This window comes from Sycon ciliatum, chromosome 9 (genome assembly GCF_964019385.1).
Source record: "Sycon ciliatum chromosome 9, ocSycCili1.1, whole genome shotgun sequence".
Classification (NCBI taxonomy): domain Eukaryota; kingdom Metazoa; phylum Porifera; class Calcarea; order Leucosolenida; family Sycettidae; genus Sycon; species Sycon ciliatum.
Genome location: NC_088651.1, coordinates 4,861,059 through 4,885,675, shown reverse-complemented (window position 1 = coordinate 4,885,675; position 24,617 = coordinate 4,861,059). Strand labels below are relative to the sequence as shown.

Genomic DNA, 24,617 nt, shown 5'->3' with positions numbered 1-24,617 from the left:
AAGTCGTCAAGACGAAGACTGCTTTTCACACCAGAGCAACACGCGCATGCACCAACACCTTGTACACAAAGTCACGTACTACAATAGTAGCGTATGGCGCTCGCCAGGGTCCTGCACGCATTATCATTCTTCATCATACAGAATGGAACGTTGCTCTCTTCTCATGTGATCCTGTGCCGTGAGTTAATGTTTGATATGCACGACAGCACTCTGCACACACTGGTTAGTGAAGAGTTAACTGTCCCATCTGGTGTGTGTGTGTTCCTGATTCACGAAGGCCGAAGCATCACGCGCATAGACGTTTGTTGAACAGAACATCATGTTCACATTTATTGTTTATAATTATTGTTCCTTTTCAGCCGTCGTATTTTATAATGGACCTGCAGCAGACTGTTCATCTGGTTTGTGATACTTATTTCCTCTGTTGGTGACTTCTTTTCCATCATTATGGCAGCTTGTTTTGATTTCCTTTTTTTTTCTTTTTTCAAATCATTCTGCTGTACTTCCTGTTTTGTTTTGCGCCACTGCCCCTCACCTTGCGCTCAGTTCTCTAAGTGGAGGGCGGCGTGACCCCACTGGGGTAGCTGATTGATAGTCAGGGGCGTGCTCGGCCCCCCAACTAGGGGGGTGCACGGGAGCCGAGGGGAGCCCCCCCGGCAATTTTCTGCAATTTGTTTGCAACCTTTCTTGAATTTTAGAGCATATTTGCATACATTACAATTGCAATTACCCAGATTGAAAATTTTTGGGGGGTGCACGTGCCCCCCGTGCCCATCGCCGAGCACGCGCCTGATAGTAGTAGTAGTAGTAGCAGTAGTAGTAGTAGTAGTAGTAGTAGTAGTAGTAGTAGTAGTAGTAGTAGTAGTAGTAGTAGTAGTAGTAGTAGTAGTAGTAGTAGTAGTAGTAGTAGTAGTAGTAGTAGTAGTAGTAGTAGTAGCAGGATGAATTTCACGACGATGTGCAGGTTGCGGGCAGCCTGAGCGTGATAGTACCTGACAGACATTTGCCCAACATTGCCCCATGATAATGAATTCTTGAGTTTTTGGACATTGTATTGCATTGCTGCTCCATCTACATGGCTGTATTTGTGTTTCACATCTCCATTTCAAGTTTCCTAATAAAGATTGTGTCAAGTAGTAGTAGTAGTAGTAGTAGTAGTAGTAGTAGTAGTAGTCGCGGTTGCCGATCATCCTACCAGCGTCGCGTCCGCTCGTCGTTGTTGGTGCAGTGTCGACAGGCTGCCGGCTGAGATTCAGTGTCCATGCGTCAATCTGGACAATATAACAATAGCTCAAAGACCTTAACAATTGATTACTTCTCTTGACATACTAGTGCATTCTCTCTTTCTTTCTCTCTTTCGTTCTTACTCACTCTTTTCCATCACTTGTGTGCTTACCATGGTATTTTTTTGCCCGTAAAAGTGGTTTGGTCAGTAGTAGTAGTAGTAGTAGTAGTAGTAGTAGTAGTAGTAGTAGTAGTGTGTGTGTGTGTGTGTGTGTGTGTGTGTGTGTGTGTGTGTGTGTGTGTGTGTGTGTGTGTGTGTGTGTGTGTAATGCATACACGCGCTGCATGGTGGTACGTGATCCATACTACCTCTTGCCCAGTACTGTGGCATCACAAAAATAATAATAATAAAAATTCGACGGGTCACGTACCGGGCAGGTCAAGAACAAGGAGTCGTACAATTCCCTGGTCAAGAATCACCTTTCCGCTTCCGTGGGACACCACCACCCCATGATCAGGCGTCAGATGCGGCCCCTAAACGGTGGGGGAGGATAGATCAGATCCACCAACCAGAGTCCAAAGGCCAAAATCCCATTTTCCAAGCAGGACTTGAACCTGGTACCTCTCGTTTCTCAATCATGGTCTTAGACCAACCTACTGTGCCTGCCTGCGGCATCAGGACACAAATATGCACTCTCTTCATCAGTCTCTACCTTTACTGTATACGCACACACATGTTGTAAGACAAAGCAGCTTGCCGGCTGTGGTTCTTGACACCGTGTTGATGAGACACTGGCCACGGCGTCAACGACTCTATAGTTGTGTTTCACTCTAGATCCTCCGCTCCAGCATAACCACTCAGTGTGCTATTGTTGCTGCAAGGAATGGCAAGTATTCATAAGTCAGTGGATCCGAACACATCAGCACAGCAATGTGAGGATCCTGCCAACTCCATAGAGGCTCAGATTCATTGAACCAAGCGACGCCACCACCAATCTCGCTGGAATGATAGTCCAGATCTCCAGATCGACGACAAGCTCCGCGTTTGCGCTGCCGTGCTGATTTCACCTCCGGCAGAGCCTTCTCTATGATGTCATACTCGCTCAGGTCAACTTCAAAGCCGATGGGGTGCAGCTTCATACTGGTGGTCATCATGTCGTCCTTCTCCAAAGTGTCTACACTCAACTCACACAAGAGGGACTTTCCGCAGTGCTGGCAGTGCATGAGTGCGAGGTGCTTTCCAGTGTCTTCTGCTGCCTTCTGTGTCTCGCCACTTCCTCTACTGCATTCGGGCTCTGAATTTCTTCCTGGCACCCGTGCGTCATCATGCGACTGCAAAGTCGAGTCGCAGCTCATGCCTTGACGATCGGTTTGGTGAATAACGCAATCAGTAATCTCCCTGCTAGATTTCAAATGCGCGATTTGAGGTTGGTGTTCCGCAGGCACTTGTGCGTTGTCACGTCTCTCCATGGATTGAGCTAGATGATGGGGCGATTCTACAACGGGCGTAACTTTCACGTCTTCAGTTCCTCCCAGCTCTGAGGGACGTCCATGTGGCTTAGTATCCACGGACTCTTTGTTGTCAGCATTGCTCGGATTAGCCGCGGTGCTGGTGTTGACAGTGGCTGGTGCTAATGGCAATATTTTAGAAAGGTCAGCACATCCCCGGGCACGACACAGCGGGCACAGTCCATACAGATTGGAGCCATGCTGCAAGATGGCATGCCGCAGCACTCCTACTCTGAGCGCACCCGTAGCGGATGGCAGTGCAACCTGGCTGCCAGGGCAACTGCCGCTCGTTTCTACAGGACCCAGTGCATTTCCAGCACCAGTCTGAACAACACTGGCACTAGATTGAGCAGTTGTCAGTGACGACTGCTCATGATTGCAGAACACCTCCACAAAACCATCAACTGTTCTCCAACCCAACTCATGCCCACTGGCCAGTGTAACAGTACCTGGATCATCGGAATATCGAAGTCTGAGTTCCACAGCAATACGAGGGCGAGGTGGCGATGCAACGGATGAGGACGAGCACATCAGTCCAGTAACGGCGTGGCTGTTGTCTTGCTCTCCGCGGTCTCGGAAGTGCACATCTCCACTCCTGGAGTGGGCCAACGAACATGGAAAGAGTCATCGTTAGCAGGACAGGATAGTGTGTGTGTGTGTGTGTGTGTGTGTGTGTGTGTATGCGTGTGTGCGTGAGTGGGGGAGTGTGTGTGTGTGTGTGCGTGTGTGTGCATGCGCACGCATGTCTGTGTGGTGTGTGGGCGTAAACCAATACGCCCTTATTCCCGTAGCTATGCAGAAGACGTTACTTCAGTAACGTCTGGCGCTAGCCAGGGTCCACACAGCTTTAATTCCCGTAGCTATGCAGAAGACGTTACTTCAGTAACGTCTGGCGCTAGCCAGGGTCCACACAGCTTTAATTCCCGTAGCTATGCAGAAGACGTTACTTCAGTAACGTCTGGCGCTAGCCAGGGTCCGCACAGCTTTAATTTGGTGTTTGTTTGTTTGTTTGTTTGTTTGTTTGTTTGTTTGTTTGTGTCACGCCTGGCGCTATCCTGTATCTGTCCCGTACCGTACCGTACCAACAAAGACAGCTGGCCACAATATTTTTGTTTGTTTGTGCCATCGGCATGCCTGGCGCTATCCCGTACCTGTCCCGTACCATCAAGTGTACGGTACCATCAAGAGAATGAGTATATATGCGAAGTGTATCGGGGAATGCATTCAGTGCAGTAACATTTTGTGTGGATTTGTGTGCGAGGCCGAGATCCCACTAGCAGGCTGGCTGGGCCGCCTGTCGAACAACCCGGGAATCGCATGTAGGCCGATAGCATAATAATTATAACGTGTATACAGTCATGTAGATGTATAGCACGGAGTCATATTATGTAAACAACTCCCTGCTGTATGTGGAGATTTTCTGGAAAGAAATACGAAGTAGGGAGACTAGTAAATGCAATTAGAATGGATGTTAGTTGCCGTCAGTATAATAATAAGAAGAAGACGAACGCCCGTGATCGGCAGAGTCAGCGCCGGTCCCAGGAAACGGCAGGACAGACATCCCGTCGACTCCAGAACGCCCGTGATCGGCAGAGTCAGCGCCGGTCCCATACCTATGCAGAAGACGTTACTTCAGTAACTCATTGAAACGTTTTTGCAATACAATGATGTAGCTAATCAAAGGAAAAAAACTTTTCCATCAGTTCTAACAACATGCACGATGAGCTAGGCAACAAAGCATAGCGCAGGGCCCTGAGCTTCCAAGCTCTCTCGTTTGGTGTTTGTTTGTTTGTTTGTGTGTTTGTGTCACGCCTGGCGCTATCCCGTATCTGTCCCGTACCGTACCGTACCGGCAAAGACAGCTGGCCACAATACTTTTATTTGTTTGTGCCATCGACATGCATGCCTGGCGCTATCCCGTACCTGTCCCGTACCATCAAGAGTACGGTACCATCAAGAGAATGAGTATATATGCGAAGTGTATCGGGGGAATGCATTCAGTGCAGTAACATTTTGTGTGGATTTGTGTGCGAGGCCGAGATCCCACTAGCAGGCTGGCTGGGCCGCCTGTCGACCAGCCCGGGAATGGCATGTAGGCTGATAGCATAATAATTATAACGTATATACAGTCGTGTAGATGTATAGCAGGGAGTCATATTATGTAAACGACTCCCTGCTGCATGGGGAGATTTTCTGGAAAGAAATACGAAGTAGGGAGACGAGTAAATGCAATCAGAATGGATGTTAGTTGCCGTCAGTATGATAATAAGAAGAAGAAGAACGCCCGTGATCGGCAGAGTCAGCGCCGGGGCCAGGAAACGTCAGGACCGACATCCCGTCGACTCCAGAACGCCCGTGATCGGCAGAGTCAGCGCCGGTCCCATACCTTTGCAGCAGACGTTACTTCTGTAACTCATTGAAACGTTTTTGCAATACAATGATGTAGCTAATAAAAGGAAAAAGCATTTCCATCAGTTCTAACAACATGCGCGACGAGCTAGGCAACAAAGCATAGCGCAGGGCCCTGAGCTTCCAAGCTCTCTCGTTTGCGGTTGTGTACTTTTGGTGTACTGCGCTTTATCCAAAATAGACATTCAGCCCACTAGCAGGTTAACACTCACTGCTCCTGTGCATTTGCATGTAACTTGTTGTGTGTTGCGTTTGCCAGGTATCAGTAACACATTACTGTAAAACCAGAAAGTCTAACGACCAAAAAATTTAACATTTTTGTGATTTTGGTATGATTACGTGCAGAAAGTTTAACGACGTCTAGTCGGCCACGCATCTGTATGCGCATCTTTACACAGACATCTAGCGATAACGATTTTTCAAATAACGAGAAATAATTGGTCGTTAAAACGTTAGGCTTTCCGGTTTTACAGTAATTCGTATGTGGACAGAAGGAGCTCAGCAAACCCACCCTGGCCATACAGCTATGTACAACGGACGGCATTCCACTACATCAGGAGGGGCAGAACCGGTTCGGTTGGTCGGGCCATGGCCGGAAAGACTGGTCACCAACATATGTTTACTGCTGAAGAGGCCCCACCAGCACCATCTCACCCCATGCTAGCCCCATGTGCCTGCCAGTGAGTTGTGTATTTTGTATAAAAAAAAATAAAAAAATGTTTTTTGTCCCCGCCACATCATACTCACACCGGAAAGTATCGCCAGAGCGCACCACCAGCTCGTCCTTTCGGGGTCGTGCTGTGGAGGTGGTGTCTTGTCTGAAGGTCGTACGACACGTACCTTGTACACACATTGCACGCTGTGTAGTCAGTCCGTACTCAGTTTATCTTTGAGCTCCACACCAAAACATGCTAAGTGTGACCGTAATACACTAAGGTTCTCACACAGTGCACACTTTGTTGCACTCTGTGATACGATTTTCCTTTCCCTGGCTGTGAAATCAAGGTGAGGCGCTTTCGCGAGACGGGGCGCTCTGGCGGTACGGGGCGCTCTGGCGGTACGGGGCGCTCTGGCGGTACGGGGCGCTCTGGCGGTACGGGGCGCTCTGGCGGTACTTTACGGCAGTATGAAAGCCTAGGGTATTGTGGGGACCAATCTAGAACTGCTTCCTCCGATCCCAAAATTAATTAATACTAGTGCTTATCACTCTTCTATATCGACCTCCACTAATTCTCGTGATCCTTGACTGGTCCTATATTACCCATATCGCCGTAATATCGACCGCTTGTATCGACCGCTTGTATCGACCGCTTATATCGACCACTTAGGTATTGTAATCTTTCGACTTTGGAGGGACTTAGAAAATTTCTCTCCACTTCAAAAAGAAAATTTGAAAGAAAGAAGACAAAGGAAGAGAACAAGCAGGATTTGAACCCACAACAGTATGAATCTCAAGCAACCCCTTATACCACCCAGCCACTGTGCTGCAGATGCTGAACCCTGTTGTTCTTACAGTCTTGTACCCAAAATAGGCAACATCCTAAGTACACTATAGTACAAATGCTATACTAAAAAGGTTAAAATAGCTCCTAAATGTTCAAATTCTGGGGTTATGACAAAGGAATCGTGATAAATAGGATATTGACCTCGACTTCGGTCTATATGGGAAATATAGACCTCGTCTTGGTCAATATCCTATACATATTTGAAACTCGGATGTTATATTTGAGAACGCTTCATTTTTCAACTCAAGACAGCTGAACCAACTGTAGTTCAGACTAACGGGCGCAACTCAAAGTCACGCTGTTCTTCATCTACCAGAAAATAATCGACCAGTTGAAGTTGGTTGGATGGTACTTCGGTTACAAACAAGGATGCGCCAACACGCAACTCATTCACGTTCAGAGCACTGCACGCTAGTCAGATGAAAACAAAGTATTTCAGCAAATGGTACTCCCAACTTTCTCTCTCTCTCTCCCTCTCTGTTTGTCTGTCTTTCTGTCCGTCTCCTTGTTCTACTCTCTTTACTTTGTGAGCGTACATAAGGTTATGATATGGTCATGTAGTACGGTACAATGGGTAACATGATCACCAGGTGATTCTATATAACTCACTTGAGAATAAGCCCACCCACTAACACTTGACCAGTTTTCAACAAGTGTTAAACTGTCAGGAGTCAAGTGCCACGCCTAAACAATGGATTCTTGAATTATACAGGTAATAGCTCTCTTCACCGTTCCCTTCACTCTTGTTCTGTTCTATTGAGAGTCTAGCCATACGGTTACACGAGAAGGCAGAAATGCCGGTGTACCTGGTGAAGCAAAACAAACACAAACAAGCACCAGACGAAATCTCGCAGAAGCTTACCTCAATTCTGTACACCCATCGTCAGGCGTGACACAAGAGTGGTCATCAGTGAGTGGTGAGGCCATTGCATGCTCCAGGATGCTGGAGGTACTGCTGCTGCGGCTTTTCTTATCCTGGCGTAGCTTGAGTTGTTTCGGAGCACGAGTACAGAACACACATGCCCATGCATGCACACATATGCACACACAAACACACAAACAAACACCAGCACATACATAAACACATGTACACAGGAACAAACACGCACGCGCGCGCACACACACACACACACACACACACACACATACACATGCCCATAATGCACACACACGCACATACACACACCAGTACAATTCGATGTGGGTGATTTCAGCCATTCAGCAGGCCGTTCTGAGCGGGGCACATGTAAGTTCTGAGCGGGGCACATGTAAGTTCTGAGCGGGGCACATGTAAGTTATATAGAGTGATATACCTGCTGGGTTAAAATATACGAGCTCTGTTCACTGGGTTCAAAGATGCTCCCTGCTCAGTTTGCATGGGTCACTCCAAGAGTAAATAGGGCAACTTTACTGTAGGCTGCACTCTATAGTATAGGGCTTGAAAGTGATGACGTCAAAAACAGCCAGGGAGTAGTAAGTTGACATCAGATTTCTATTTTGGATCCACTAAGGTGTGACTTTGCTATTGCCTCAGTATGTGGGTGCATAGCAACCCACTCATGTCGTATGCAGGTGTGACTTTTACTTCACCACCTGTTGTCACCCCGCCCCATTAGCCAAATCAGTCAGTTACACACTGGCTACATCACCTTGCTGTGAGTAACACATCTTGAATCCAGTTTTTGAATTTTTGAAATTGTTGCTATGCTGTGACGTAGCACTTTCAAGCCCTATTATCTGGCAACAACCATGGGATAATTCCATGGATTATACCGTTCCTACTCTGTACCTCATAATTATTATTATGCCTCTTGGTAGTAGTGCACTTGTGAAAAATATGAACTTTGTGAAATTGTTTCACGATTCCCTACATAATCTGGGTATAATTCATATGTATGATCTACACTCACCACCATGCTACCTGGTGATATCCCTAGGAGCAAAAAAAACTCAGGGGCTAAAACTAACTAGCCTTGCTCCACTGCTGTTCTCTCTCTGTAGCTGTGTACTGTGGCTGGTAAATTTTGTGTAGTCATAGTGGGTAGGTACCAAAACTAACAGGATCTACCTGCATGTGACGAATTAATATTTTGTTCCATACCTTTCTCGACGTTTGTGCATTACCCATCGCAGCACGCAGTGGACCGGCCTCCGACTCGACTAGCTGTTCACAGGGAGCAGGAGCGGACGTGAACGGCGATACCTAAAATTTTAGCGTGTCGAGTCTGACGGTGAGACTGACCGTCCAAATATACTTCCTTGCTGTGATTGCATGGACAAACAAACTTCCGTCAGCTCAGCCCAGTCCAGATGGCATCCACAATCATTCCAACAGCAACACTATAGTATTCCGTACACAGGCGAGTGCGTCACGGCAAGTAAGAAACACTTTGTGCTCGCCAAGAAACAGGTTTACAAGCCGGCCGGAACCTTTGCTCTTCCCATGAGCTGGTCCGCTAGGTCTGACTTTCTAAAACTCTCCCGACATGACAAGCGCCTTCGACGTGCAGATTTCACTTACTACTACAACAAGTCATGCAGTAGTAATGTATTGACTATTGTACTTTCAGTCCTATCACGTTGACTACAAGCTACAGCAAACTACGAACATGTAGTAGATCTACTGTTCGTAGATCTACAGCCCCCTCAATCGATACTTGCCTAGCTAGACAGAGCACATAAAAGCGAACGGAGCGTCGGCCCAGCAGGCTGTGTGTGATGTAGAACCACTTGTCTTTCTTCGAGGACGTAGAATCTACAATGTAGTTCGTAGTTCGAGTAGCGGACATGGAAATCCAGTCGATTGACCGGGGCCGGCGCCCTCAGCGCGTACAGAATGTAACTTAAGTAAAATTATGAGTCACTGAGTGGTTGCATGCAGTACACTTGACTTGTTGATCCGATGCAGCCATCAGCTAGCAGCACATAAGACATGCTACGGCTGCATGGCCAGCGCCCTGGGGCCGCTAGACGTGGGACCGGATTTCCATGTCCACGACACTCGACTGTACTGCGTAGATCTATCTAGGCAGAGTACAATGTAGTAATACGCGTAGCAATAAAATAAGTAGTTCTCCGTTCTCAAGTACCATGAGTACATGTATGTAGTACCTCCTGAGAATACAGCATGCAGTAGAGAATGGAAACATCTACTCAGATTCTAGTCTCGACACGACGACAGAGTCAGTCTGTTTACATGGTTTACGTCGTTGGTTGTGGGCATAGCAACAGCCTGTATACAATGCGGTAGCAACCGACTTGTCAGGACTCAGGTGGCAGGTACGTAACTCATCGACCGCACGGACGTCAGTAGCCCCAAATCAACATGGTCAAGACAACTAAGTTAGTTACTTCAACACAAGACAAGTACCGGTACAATCAGACAGTACAATCATACAAGTGTGATGCCTGTGCGTGGCTAAAGTGATGACGTCAAAAACGGCCAGGGAGTAGTAAGTTGACATCAGATTTCTATTTTGGATCCACTAAGGACTTAGGTGTGACTTTGCTATTGCCTCAGTATGTGGGTTCCTAGCAACCCACTCATGTCGTACGCACTATAATGCAGGGGTGACTTTCACTTCGCCACCAGTTGTAACCCCGCCCCCAGTAGCCAAATCAGTCAGTTTCACTGGCTACATCACCTTGCGGTGAGTAAGACGCTTGAAATGTGCTTGGATCCATACAAAAACTGGATCCAAGTGGATCCAGTTTTTGAATTTTTGAAATTGTTGCTATGCTGTGACGTAGCACTTTCAAGCCCTATAGGGCTTGAAAGTGCTACGTCACTCCATAGCAATGGCATAGCAACAATTTGAAAAATTCGAAAACTGGATCCACCTGGATCCAGTTTTTGTATGGATCCAAGCACATTTCAAGCGGTCTCACTCACAGCAAGGTGATGTTGCCAGTGAAACTGACTGATTTGGCTAGTGGGGGCGGGGTGACAACTGGTGGCGAAGTAAAAGTTGCACCTGCATACGACATGAGTGGGTTGCTATGCACCCACATACTGAGGCAATAGCAAAGTCACACCTTGGTGGATCCAAAATAGAAATCTGATGTCAATTTACTACTCCCAGGCCGTTTTTGACGTCATCACTTTCAAGCCCTATTGTGGTCTGGGGCCTGGACGGCGTGGGCGCGCTGAACCTACAAACGGTTCATTTTCGCTCATTGCGCCCTGTCTTGTAGATCTACATGTACATTCACGCAGATTGAGTATTTCGCTCCTGCTCTTGTAGCAGTTGAGCACTCTTGCGTGGGTAGTAGTGCCTTTGCTGTTTGCTTTATGCAGAGCTCACTGACTTGTCAGTTTGAGCACTCTGGCAAGGTACGTTCGGGCCTGATTGGAAATTTTTATTTCCATTGCTATCAGGTTCGGCCTCATTTCCTCTGTGCTGCGCTGACGAGTCCACAAAGGACGAAACAGTTCTGTCCGCAGATTGAGTAATGATTATACTACATGTAGCACAGAATTTTACTCTAAAAAAAAAGAGTTTTCGAATGTCGATTCAGCTTGTCAGTTTGCAGTTATCTTTACAAGTACAGTGTACAGTAAAACCTGCAACTAAAGACCACCGTGACTAGCGACCAGCCTGTTACTAAAGACCACTTCGCCAGGCACGGACGGTCTCACATTCATTTACATGTACATGTACATGTATGGTTGTGCGGTGCAAACCTCTAACTAAGGACCACCTGCCAGTAAAGACAACGTTCTCTAGCCCCAAGGCGTGGTTGTTGTTTTGTTGTTGTTGTTTCATTTTACTTCATCAGATTTACAGGCAAGGATGCCTTCTCACCGGCCAGGAGCCAGTTCCTAGAATGATGAAGAAATTGCATGGATGGCTAATGATGAACATTAACCTAATATCTAGGGTATGACAGACATAAATTTTATGAATTTATAGAAAATATGCCGCGTTTTGTGAAAAATTATGAGTTTGTATAATATAATATGCAGAATACGGGGTGTTGGAGAATAGATGAAACAGAAAGGTCAGTTGGTGACAGAAAGTACATCAATAATATTATAGTCCCGTCTCAAATGTAACCTTAGATTCACAGTGCCGTCCAAGCTTCGAATGTCAGCTGGAAGCATATTCCAGTAAATGCTGCCTATAGGGCCATACACTGTAGCTGCGACCGCCCAGCAGGGCCGCGAATAAAAGGTACTTGTAGAAGGTGCTTGGCTTGGCCACGGGTGTTGCGACGAATAGCCTCATCTTGGTTGTTAAATTCAACGAAGAAATCGGAAAAGAGAATGCTTGTATTTGAGTGGAGGCATCTGTGAACAAAAACAATAATCTTTTCCTTATAAAGATGTACAAGAGAGGAAATATTAAGGCGGATAAAGAGAGCCGCAGTTGGGGTACGAGATGGCAAACGCAAAACAATACGAATGCCCGATTTACTGATCTTAGTGAGCTTCTTGAGAAGTGGGGCTGTAAGGTAAAATGCATTCGATGCATAGGATAAATGACTGGTTATCATGCTGATGTACCATGACCGGCGTGCCGACAGTGTCAGGCACCTCCCATGCCGCCACAATTGGCCAACAGTCTGCGCAGTCTTTCTTACAACATGCTCTACATGAGGTTTCCATGTCAATGTGTCATCAACAACAACGCCTAGGTGCTTCGCTGTGGATGTCACGTCCAGCTTATCAGTGCCGCAGAAAACAGGAGGTGGTTGAACAGTTGCTCCACGGGGCTGGATAAACAAGACCTGTGTTTTGCTGGCATTTACAAGCAGGCCGATGTCATTGAGCCAAAGTGCAGCATCCGTCACAGCATCCGTCAGAGAGTTATGCTGAGTTGTGCGATATCAGAGTTCGAGTATTCAATTATAATATCGTCAGCAAACTCTTGATGAGAGACAGCATGGGGTAGCACAGAGCCCAGTTGGCGAGTGTAAAGCACAAACAAAATGGTCGCTAGTCACATGTTTCACTGTAGTAAGTAAGTATAGTAACTGTTATGTAGAAAACACATGGGAACGCGTCATACATGTATGCCCGAAGCAACTATCCACGACTGCAACAAGATTAGGCAGGCAGAAAGTGCGATAAGTTAGCCGTTATTACACTACGGTAGCCGGCTCGCGTCTCCGTCAAAGTGTGGAAACGCAACCGCAACACGCATCAATGATTAGCATTATAATAGTAATTAATAGCCGTGATGCTACAGAGCTGCGTCACTTGCATTGATTCTGTAGATCTGCTGAAAGAAGTACATGACATTGTGCAATCACGTATACTTATGACTGTACATGACTAGTCGACTGTATACGACTGTACGTACACGCGCATAGGCCTCGACCAAATATGCGAAAAAAGAGCAAATTATGCTCGTCGCATATCAGGGAAAACGTCCATAATGTGCCAAAGCCTTAACAAGATATGCAAAAAGATATGCCAAAATATGCCAAAATATGCTCGACATATTAAGGTGGCAGACTACCCAAAAATTCGCTGAAAAATCGAATTTGTAAATTCATATTGAGTGCTACGTCAGTTGAAAGAGCATGAATTGCTGCAAATTCTCTGAAAATTGTGTCCCTATCTGACCAGCCGTTCAAGAGTTATGGCCGAAAATGTGCCCTTGGCCCCTTGCAAGGAAAGATTTTTTTGCTGCATACTGTCATTTGTTGGCAGCACTGTATTTGAATGTGAGCAGACCGTGCGCAACTTGTCGTATTATGGAAACACGCGAAAGTGTGCAGAATTTTGCCCCAAGTCCAAAAAAGTCCAAAAAATCACGTTAAAAAACCACGTATTGGGCTGCACGGCGGCGGGCGAAGCCCGCCGCCGTGCAGCAGGACTTTTGCCAGCACCCTCGTGACGTTGCAGATATGTGGCTTGATTATTGTAGTTGACGTTGATTTAGTGACTTTGGCAAGTTTGAGTCGTGTCAAGAAGTCAGGTAGGATTCAGTACTAGGCAGTAGTGAAACGTGAGTGGCAGTCTTTGCCGGTTTCTGAGGGCATCCTGGATTTGGTGTGCAGCGCTGTGGAAATGGCTTGCTGTGGAGGTCCCAGCACTGGATGTTGTATCAAAGGTACGACCTCGTAGCACGTGCTAAACCTAAAAAATTCAAAAATTGACTTGGGTCTGTGGGAGTCCGTGAGAGAACGCCCACTCGTTCCGTTGTGACAGATTCCAGGGCCACGTTGAGGGGCCCTACCCCACCACCCATGGCTGCTTCTGGACTTGTTTTAGGTTTGGGTCCCGCGCACGGACAGAATGGGCACGAAAATGTGAATGAAAAAAATGTATTAATGCATTTGTTTGGCTCCTGGGTGGCTCGCACACCGTGGCACTATGCCGGAAATTTGAGTTTTTCCGGCCTGGAACGCCTGTCAGTGAGGCGCAAGAACTTGTAAATCATGTCCTGAGGGCCAGCATAGTGGCAGGAGTGTGTGGTCAAAAGTTCACTCAAATCCACTGAGAAACACCAAAGTTACGGTCAATTGAATGCCATACGAAATTTATGGGTAGGCTGCCCCCTTAAAGCAGAAAGTGTAGATCGTTTCAGTAAAATTACAACCTTGGAATATTCATTGGCTTCACGGCTATCATGCTTATGGTGCAAATCAAAACACATGCGGAATAGTATGGCTGGGGTGTGTCCCCAGCAACAGTAGCGATAGTGTTCATCGATGGGGAAATGTAGCAAACGCCTCAACCATTCCAAATTCATCCATAAAAGGCATTTCTGAACGCATTTTGTCCATAATATGAATGTTTTGTTCTCATTTTCTTCAGAATATTTGAATTACATGTATATGCTGGCTTCATTCTAAAATTCCCTTTGTCGCTCAATATGCCATATATGAACTGTCTCACAAAAATATGCGGAAATATGCGCAAGCATATTTGGTCGAGGCCTACACGCGCTACAAAACGATTGGTCTGTACTTTTGAACAAAATGCACTGAATCTGAACAATGGAGAAGGAGGGCAAGCGACCATTTATCAAGGAGATTCAGCTGGCTGTTGCGCCTCGAGTAGGAAGGGTGTTCCTTCACCGAAAGCCAGTTTCGCATGAACGTCAGACTGGCTTGAGGCGAAGTCCTTTTCAACCAACTACATGAGTTGTACATGTACAAGTACTTGCAGCCGAGGCGTAAGAAACGAAATTTGTGGACGAAATTACTCAAGTCACAAGCGGCCTGCATAGTATCCTAGGTCAACAACGAGCCTCTTGGGCTAGGCCACAGCATTGCCTCACACAGATCGTTGATCTCTCCTTCATCACGCCGAGTTTGTGTTTGCAGATTTCCGGCTGCAATCCTCGAGTGGAAGATTCACCGCGGTCGAGGCGCTTGTTTTGCATTGTGCGCATTACATCTATTCCTGATCATCTTCACAGAATCTGACAGAACTTGCTTCTAAATCTTTCGTCTAGTTTCTCGTTCGCATGCTGTGAGTCAAATCCGCCTGACGAAGGTGTGCTCAGATTTGGCGGTCGAGCCTGTGCTTGCTCCCATCACAGGAGAGTTATTTCTAGCAGCCTCGACAAACACAGGGAACGACGCCCGCGCCGGTGTTCGAGCTCGTGGGCTCAGAATGCGTTCTTTGACGTCTGGGTCTTCCACCCGGATGCAGAGTCGTACAAGAACAAGCCCATAAAGTGGTCTTCTCCACCCACGTGAGCGTCGCAAGAAGAGTGAATAATTATTATTCCCGTAGCTATGCAAAAGACGTCACTTCAGTAAGTTTTTTTTAAATCTTAGAAACACGTTCAGGACTTTTTTGTTTTAAGAACTTTAGCTCTTGGTTTACATTTTGGTATTTTTTAGCTTTTCGTTTTTTTCTTGCTGTTTCTTCCATGGTTGCTCCATTTCGCCTCTTGTGCACAAATGCGTTCGGGTTAAGTAGCAAGTTAGGCGACTTCCAGCACGCGTTGCTACAGCACAACCCTGACGTCGCAGTGGTAACCGAAACAAAGTTCACAACAGAGGAGGTCCAAGTGTCGGACACGATATTCCCGGGCTATAGCCCTCCATTCAGGCTTGACCGCACAGCACACGGTGGTGGAGATGCAATCTGGGTGCGATCTACTCTCCCAGCCTTGATCATCGATGAACTGGCCGCCCCCCAGCATGAAGTCTTGTGGGTATCCATCCAGCTCAGAGCCGGGCACAAGATTGTCCTGGGAGGTGTCTACTGGCCGGGTTCTTGCGGGCCCGGTGACCTCTCACTTATCCATCATCTCGACGATACCCTTCCTTTGGCCCGTCAACACGGCGCTAGTCTCATTCTTGCTGGGGACTTTAACGTTCACAACCGTGCCTGGCTAAACAGCTCTAAGACCACACCGGCGGGCGAAGCACTTGAGGACACTTGTGTCGCGCACCTTCTTACGCAGCATGTTCAGACTCCTACTCGTGGCGACAATACCCTTGACCTCGTGATGTCTACCTTCAACTCCCCAGTATTGACAACCGCCACACCCCCTCTTGGGCGGTCTGACCACGTTATCGTTCTATCCGACTTCGTAGGCATATTACCTTGCCACGAACTTGCAGCAAAGCGAACTGTCTGGCGGTACAAGAGCGCAGACTGGTATCGCCTCCGAGCTTTCCTTCGCAACTTTCCATGGCACGACATCATAACTGATGACCCGGACACCTCCTATGAGCGGGTAACCAAAACTATCGGAGGCGCAATAGCCAGGTTTGTCCCATCTAAGGAACTTACCACGAGGCCGAGTGATCCAAAACTGTGGACACCGGAATGTACAGCTGCTATGAGGGAAAAGGACAAACGTTGGCGTTCCTGGAGAAAACACCCGAACGATCTTTCACTCAAACAAGCTTTCCTCCGCTCCGTTACCACAGCCGTCAACATCCTAAGGCGATCCCAGGAAGCTAAAGAGGCCAGTATCCGTCACAGCCTGTCCACGGGCTCACTCAAGGACAAAGAATGGTGGACCAAGTTAAAGTATGCTAGTGGGGACGGATGTAACACGGACATTCCTCTCATTGTTGATGCGGGCGGACGGGAGTTGGCAACAAGCCATGAGAAATCGGAGGCCTTTGCCACCTTCTTCTCCAGGAAGTGCAGTGTCACTGGCCAGGATCTTCTTCTGACGACTTACCTGACCTTGTTGCAACCGGAGCACCGGCCCTCGCAGCCGTTCATTTTCGCCCCGCCACTGTCTACCGTCTGCTAGCGCGACTCGACATATCAAAGGCGACTGGCCCTGACGGCATTTCAGCCCGGGTCCTGAAAGAGCGTGCCGAAGAACTTGCGAAGCCTTTGTCCCAGCTATTCGCTCTCTGTTTCAGGTGCAGAGTTCAACCAGAATCTTGGAAGACAGCTAACTTGGTACCGATCCACAAACGGTCCTCGCGCTCTGTTCTGAAGAACTACCGCCCAGTCTCGTTATTATGCATATTGTCCAAAGTAATGGAAACTATTGTCAATCGCCAACTGATGAACCATCTTGAGCGCCAGCAGCTCCTCACTCCCCACCAGTTTGGGTTCCGTAGAGGTCTCGGCACGGCAGACGCACTACAGGCGCTTCATAACGCCTGGGTGGACATCGTTGGCCAAGGTGGCGCGGCACGAATTCTCGCAGTCGATATAGCCGGGGCCTTTGACCGGGTCTCGGACGTGGGCCTCCACTACAAGGTCCGGCAGCTCGGCATTATTGGCACTCTCCATAGCTGGCTATCGTCTTATCTTGACGGCCGTTCACTCCAGTGCTTAGTCGGCGGTCAGATTTCTTCTCCCTACCCAATCTCTGCAGGGGTGCCCCAAGGCAGTATATTGGGCCCTACATTGTTTCTAATATACGTGAATGACGCTGCCGATGTTCTTGATGGCAATGCTCAGCTTGAGGCCTACGCGGACGATACGACACTATACAGTCTAGTATCCTCAGCTCAGTGCCCTCGGGACGCTGCACACACCTTGCAGGTATCTACAAACCGCCTGCATGAGTAGGGTTGCCGGTGGAAAGTGTCTTTCGAGCCCACCAGGTCACAGGCTATGACTGCTACCCTCCGACGCACTGACCTAGACCTGCCCCAAATCCTGTTTGGTGGTACCCCTGTACCAGAGGAAACCAGCATATCACTGCTTGGTGTTCGATTTGACTCCAAATTGTCCTTCAGTAGTCACCTTAGGACCGTGACCATCCGCGCCCAGCAGCGCCTCGGCTTTCTCCTACGAGCGGCCCACATTCTAACGCCAGCTGGCCGAACGACTGTCTACAAGGCATTCGTGAGGCCCCTGATGGAGTATGCCCCGCTTGTGTGGATGGGCGCGCCAGCCAGCCACATCCAACGTCTAGATAATGTTCAACGCCGCGCACTGCGCATCATTGGCCCTGGTGCAATTCTCCCAATCTGGCTGTCCGCCGGACTGTTCCTGCTCTCTCGTGCATGTACGAATTGCATTTCATTACTGGTCCTCCTCAGCTACTTGCTGTATTGCCACCGCATCGCGTTTCTCCAGCCAACCCCAGAACCAGGAACCAGCACAATAATGCCACTAGCCACGCCTATCAACTGTCAGACACGCTCCCTGTCTCAGCTCCATCCGTCGTGAAGCGGTCGTTCCCGTACTGCTGTATTGGCGCATGGAACTCCCTTCCTGACAGGCTGCTGTCGCAGCGCCCACACAAAACACGTTTTCAGTCATTCAGGACAAAGGTCTACCGACACCTGAGAGACAGCAACTGGTCCTGGGCAACATATTCCCTGTAATGTTTCGAGCTCGTCGCTTGCCGGATCCGCTAATCCGCGTACCTGGCCTTGCTCAGAGTGCTCTGCTTACATGGAAAAACTTGTTCTGATTCTTTTCTTTTCTCTGTTTATTCTTTTACCAGGCGTGGGCCATCCCCTGGATTGTTCAAAATGGGTGCCTTATTATTTTTCTGTTTTTTAGCTTGTTTTCTTTACACTTCAGTCTTTGTGCGAGTTTCATATCAGATCTATTAAAAAAGTTCATAAGTTTTGGTTGATGAAGTTGACATGTACATTGTACATCAGTCCAAACACTGATAATAAACAATCACTTTTCATTTTGTTTTTATTTTTCTAAACACCTAACGGTACTTTTACCCATTCTACTTCCCCATAGCTAGATCTAGCTTTGCTTTACATTTCTGTTTCTTTTTCCTGGTGCGTGCTTGTGGCATTGAAGCCGAGACCTTTGGTCGGTGCAGCCCCTGGTACCTCACCATCACTGCTGCCCAGTGCAGCCCCTGCTCAGTAGCTGTTTGTTTTTGTCCAAATAATTATTTATTTTACGAATTGGGTTTGTGAATAATAGTAAAAAAAAGAAAGAAAAAAGAGAGATGCCTGGCGCAATCCCGTCCCTGTCCCGTACCGTACCATCAAGGACAGCATGCTAGCACTGGCATGCCTGTCGCTATCCCGTACCGTCCCATCAAGGACAGCATCGTAATGCCTGGCGCTATCCCGTACCTAACCCACACGGTTTTTTTTTTTTTTTTTTTACTAAGTACACAACCTACTCGTCAGAAGGGGAGAAGACAACAGAGTATACAATGACAAAACAGCAGGGAGAGTAGGGGCTGCAAAGCAAGCCTGTGCTGGTGAGGCAAGCCCACAACACCGACCTATGGTCTCGGCGTTAACGTGAGCTTGCGCGGTACCATCAAAGACAGCTGGGGAATGCTTACAGGGCGATAGTGCGGGTTCGAATCCTAGGAAAATAGGAGAAATGAAATTTATTTGCGTAGCTTTGCAGAAGACGTTACTTCAGTAACGTCTGGCGCTAGCCAGGGTCCGCACTTTCAAATGCAAGATCATGATGAAGCAACTTGGAAGAATTGGTATGTATGCGATGTGTATCGGGGGATGCATGCAGGGCGCGCGATAGCGCGGGTTCGAATCCCAGGTTATGTCTAAAAAAAAGGATTTTTTTAAAGAATTTATAGCATCCCTATGCTTTTTTTGTCTAGGTCATCAAGGCAAAAAAGCATAGCGTAGAGCCCTGAGCTTCCAAGCTCTCTCGTTTAAGTCATCAAGGTGGTAGACGGTATCGTATTACCCTCGAATGCAAAGAGAAAGTTGACTCTCGCTAGGCAAAAAAAGCATAGCGTAGTGCCCTCAGCTTCCAAGCTCTCTAGTTATCATTTTCTTAATTAATTGTTTAACTTAGAAGTTGCGACTTCGGGGAATTCACCCCTCCTCAGTTGAGCTTGAGTAGGCTGAGGAAGATTGTGCCTGAAAAGCACCACTCATACATGTATAAGCGTCTCTGTAAGTTTGTATCCCTGGTGATGGTTTGGCCTGGAGAGCAGTACAATGTCATATACATGTACATGTACATGTCCATGTACATGTTGTTGTTGTTGTTGTTGTTGTTGTTGTTGTTGTTGTTGTTGTTGTTGTTGTTGTTGTTGTTGTTGTTGTTGTTGTTGTTGTTGTTGTTGTTGTTGTTGTTGTTGTTGTTGTTGTTGTTGTTGTTGTTGTTGTTGTTGTTGTTTATTTTACTTCGCAGATTCTAACGGGCAAGTTGCCCAATAACAAGAAAGCGAAGGCAAAGAAACATGTACATGTATATAAGTGGTGCTTTTCAGACACAATCTTCCTCAGCCTACCTAAGCTCAACTGATGAGGGGTGAATTCTCCGAAACACTGTGTATTGAGCAGGAAGTGGTGCTTTCTTGCAGGTTGGCCGAGTGGAGGGTGCGACGTTCTCCTGGTGTGCTCCAGATGGCAGTCGTGAGTCAGTCAAGTGTCAAGTTCGGCAAGAAGCGTGTGTTCCTAGTTGGAACAACCAACTTCATGACTATTACCGGCGAAGTCTCAACTTCTAAGTTAGTATTGTTGTCCCTCAAGCGGACGTGCGACTAGTTGTTGGAGGTGACAGACTTGTGAATAGCTATACTGGCTCTCAACGTCTGTTACAGCTCCATGAGCGACTCTGACTCACGCTGCTACCTGGGGCTTCAGGAGGTGTTTGTCGCGCTGGAAACAAAGCGTCTCTGTAAGTTTGTATCCCTGGTGATGGTTTGGCCTGGAGAGCAGTATATAAGTGGTGCTTTTCACGCACAATCTTCCTCAGCCTACTCAAGCTAAACTAATGAGGGGCGAATTCCCCGAAACACTTTGTGTTGAGCAGGGAGTGGTGCTTTCTTCCAGGTTTGCCGAGTGGAAAGTGCGACGTTCTCCTCATGTTCTCCGGATGGCAGTCACGAGTCAGTCAAGTGTCAAGTTCGGCAAGAAGCGTGTGTTCCTAGTTGGAACAATCAACTTCATTTCGTTAGGGATTTCCCAACAGGCAATGTTGCCTTTTTACTGGGAACCCTAAATGTTGAGTCTGTGGGGACTGCCCTATTAGAATATGAATGAATACTGTGGGGACTGCTAGGCATATGCGGATAATGCCGGCAGAAAAATTGGCAGAATTCGGTAATTTTTCTGGTAAGTTTCATGCATGTTTGGTATGTGGATAAAGAAATGGAGCAGAAATCGAGGAATTGCCCGCCATAAGGTTTGTATGGTTCTGCCAATTTCACTGCTTTTCGAGCAGAATCTGCCACATTTTCGAGCAGAATCCGCCGGTTCCTAGGCTAGGGACTGCCCTATTAATACATGAATGAATAATGATAATAATAATAATAAATGAGTCTCTATATCCGAGGGGCTTACATGTACATGTACATGTACATGTACCTTTACGTCGTTTTGCGTAGTACTGAGAAAAATGCATTTGAAAGTTGAGTTTTCTGCATAAGGCGAAGTATAATTCACTAATTGAAACACCATAACTCTGTGAAAGATGAAGATTCCGGACCTAGGTTTTTTTTGCAGAGTGATCTGCTGGGATACAGCAACGTCGTGGTATAGATAACTCAACATGCTCACATATCACATACATGTACATGTAAGCCCCCTTTTTGGATCTAGAGGCTCAAACGTGACTTTTTGAGAATACGCCAAGCGTATAAAAAACGTCGACTGTGGTACATCTACCCCTATTGTCTTCACCACGGTGGGCTCAGGGTTTAACATTTTACTCTTCTTTTATCGTGGTAATGAGTGTGCTCTGCGTTGCTGGTAAAAGAGGCTTTCGAGATAACTTGTAATTACTTGGTCATTTTCTTTACTACACATCTACATGTAGATGAATCGTTGGCTTTCCATCCGAGTCCACATATTATTGTATCTTTGCACAAAATGTAATCCTCAATGATCTGGCAGCCAATGTGTTATTGTGTCATAGGGAGGCAGAATTGGTGAGAAAATAATGAGAAGGTAATAAGGTTTGTATGGTTCTGCCAATTTCACTACTTGTCTACCAGAATTTGTCGGAAATGCCTAAATTTTAGATGCGCAATCATCGTTCGCAGCATTATTATTACATAATTATACATTAATTTAATTTTGCATGCTGTGGAGTACACCTTTGGCGGATAATGTCCGTGAAAGTATTTGCAGATTTTACTCGAAAAGAATTGAATTTAGCCGAACAATTAACACTTTATGCCCGGAACTTCCTCGGATTCTGCTCCATTTCTTCATCCAATTACCAACCATGTACATGTGCAAGTACTGTACATGTATGTACCATACCAGAACCGAATTCTGGCAGTTTTTGTGCCGGCATAACCCCAATGTCTATTTCTCAGCCTCATCAACCATTATGATTGGTTCCTGTTATGCCAGGAAACGATTGCAAAAAAACGCATAAAAGATTCCTGATAGAATTGTAACACAAAAGACATAGTATCTGTAAGCTTAGCTAATGAACAAGCCGGTGTAACACAAGGTTAATGTAAGAAAAGTACCATGTGAAGTTCATCAACCGTCCGTAGAGGGCTCAATTTGCGGAAGGAAAAGAGCTGCTGTCTGTGTAAGAAAAGAAATTTCTGAGAAAAGGCGGCCAGAGTAAAGTGATATATCCACTGATCAAGATGTCATTATTATCAAGACTTGGGGAGCAAATGTGAGTGAGATCCGTGCCCGGTACTCCAGCCTGCTCTACTGGAGTCTCTGTGACTGGACGTCTTCGGGTGGCGCGGCTTATGCAAGAGAGATTGCCATTCCGGCTCGATACGAATGTATATGAAGTATTCGTCACATGTATGTGTTTTGCGGGTATAAGAACTATCACTATTATAGAAAAGGATGTCTGGAACGTCGGACTCTAAAAGATCCCATATTGATATCGAGAGGCTGTCTTTAAAGCGCACGTAATCATGATATGAAATTATCGTCAACGAACCGTCAAATGGCAGGAAGACGTGGAAATAGCGCACCGTGTTTAGAAGGTATCTGACGGCAGATGCGACCACGTGCCTGCACTTGTCACAGCATTTGATATTGATGAGAGTGCAGCAGTCAAACGTTGGATATGATTGTGCAAAGTCTGCCAAGCTTGCTATTCCTATAAAAGAAATGAGGCAGAAGTCCCGCAGCAATAAATGCACATCCGCAGCGCTGCTCTTGTGATGGCAGCAGAAGTCCAATTGAAGGCGGAAATCAGATAGATCCTGAGGAAAATACAAGTCCTCGATCATCAACTGAGAGCCTTTTGGCCAGTAGCATGCCCGGGGAAGATCACATTCGGACACTACATGTCGCTTGCAATTCAATATGGATACTTGGTACAATTTACTTGGGCTGAGGTTCTTCAACGACCTCCCGCGGGCTGTTAGGCTATAATTCCAATTACAGGTTATAGTATCATCCTCAGCATTGCGTCGGAACATCTTCAACCAGCGAAGTGTCTCTACGGTAACCGTTGACACGCATTCTACAGGACAGCGTTCCACTGCTACTCTCAGTTTCAGACAGGTTTCTAAAGGATCCCGCTCCAAGCCACACAGTGCCTGCTTGAACGTCTCATTAAATGGAACATCTGTCTGATTGGCATTACAAATGAACGTCAGTGCAACGGTGAGATCAATTTCTTCCACTGGGGTCAATTTCACCGGCGGTGCGTCGGTACAAAAACCTTTTAATTGGAAGTCTATCTTTTCATCTGATATTTGATAATGGCTACTGACCTGATTGGGACTGTACAGCACCTCTATGAGTTGCCTCTTCATCTTCATGTCCGCAGTTGAAGGAATGGAACAGATCGGCTGGACTTCACGCTCTGATTGCTACTGCTGATTTGAAACCTCTGCCTTTGTGCTGGAGACGGAATGAGAGCCAGCGAGCATGCTATAACTGCAGGAGTTCACTTGATGCTGGCGAACGCTGATTGAGTGCTATTCTTCGAGAAATGCAAGTATTCATAATGTGTAACAAACCTTGCAGTTTTACAGCCCTGGTCGTATCTATAGTGCAAATCAACTCCACCTTTGGCGATATTGCTTAGCAGCTCACCGGGTCGGCAAACATGTCAGGTGTCAGGTTTTCTGACGCACCACTGAACAGTCCCTCTTCAATTGGCTGACAGTGTGCACGAAGATGGTCTTTCACACCACGACCTTGATGCCTTCACACACAAGCACACCCAAGGTGCAACTGAACAATTCAGGTGACCTTTCCACAAGCCTTAGATTGTGAAGATTGAGTGCTTTGAACTGCAGTTATGGTTCAAAACAAGTGACAATTTCTGATGTTTGACTTTTTCCTGGGGCTCTATGAAAAACCTTTTAATTCTGGAATGCTGAGGCCCATTGGGACAATTAGTCGGCATGAATTAGCCGATGATCCGACACCTAGGCAGGATACATGTAAGTAGCTGGCAGATCTGTGAAGCAGCAGTAAGTCACGTGGGAAAGAAACAAGCAGTGGATAAACAATATCCGAGTCTTCCAATACACATCGCTTCCAGCCGATCAGTCATTCAATACGAGTAATCACGACATAACAACCGACCAAGACCGCCAAACGCGTCTATTGTCAAGGATTTCGTCTAACAGTTTGAACGGCAATGCTTCAAATGAGATCACCTTCACTTCCTGTTGATTCCAGTTATCACTCAAACCTGGATTAAAAAGTTCAGAGAGTGCTTGGTGGAAATCC

The 24,617-nt window shown here is 46.8% G+C and overlaps 2 protein-coding genes across 2 annotated transcripts; one reads left to right on the top strand and one right to left on the bottom strand.

Moving 5' to 3' along the window:
• Positions 1-1,283: 1,283 nt before the first annotated feature.
• Positions 1,284-9,286, bottom strand: LOC135824518 (uncharacterized). Its single transcript, XM_065337255.1, has 3 exons — positions 8,749-9,286; positions 7,510-7,631; positions 1,284-3,328 (listed from the first exon to the last, which is right to left on the bottom strand). The coding sequence occupies exons 1-3, from the start codon at positions 8,773-8,775 to the stop codon at positions 2,083-2,085; spliced, it is 1,395 nt and encodes a 464-aa protein (XP_065193327.1). The 5' UTR covers positions 8,776-9,286; the 3' UTR covers positions 1,284-2,082.
• A 6,195-nt stretch (positions 9,287-15,481) lies between these two features.
• Positions 15,482-16,828, top strand: LOC135825143 (uncharacterized). The gene has a single exon (XM_065337875.1). It carries the CDS (start codon positions 15,482-15,484, stop codon positions 16,826-16,828), a length of 1,347 nt encoding a protein of 448 aa, XP_065193947.1.
• The last annotated feature ends 7,789 nt before the right edge of the window (positions 16,829-24,617 follow it).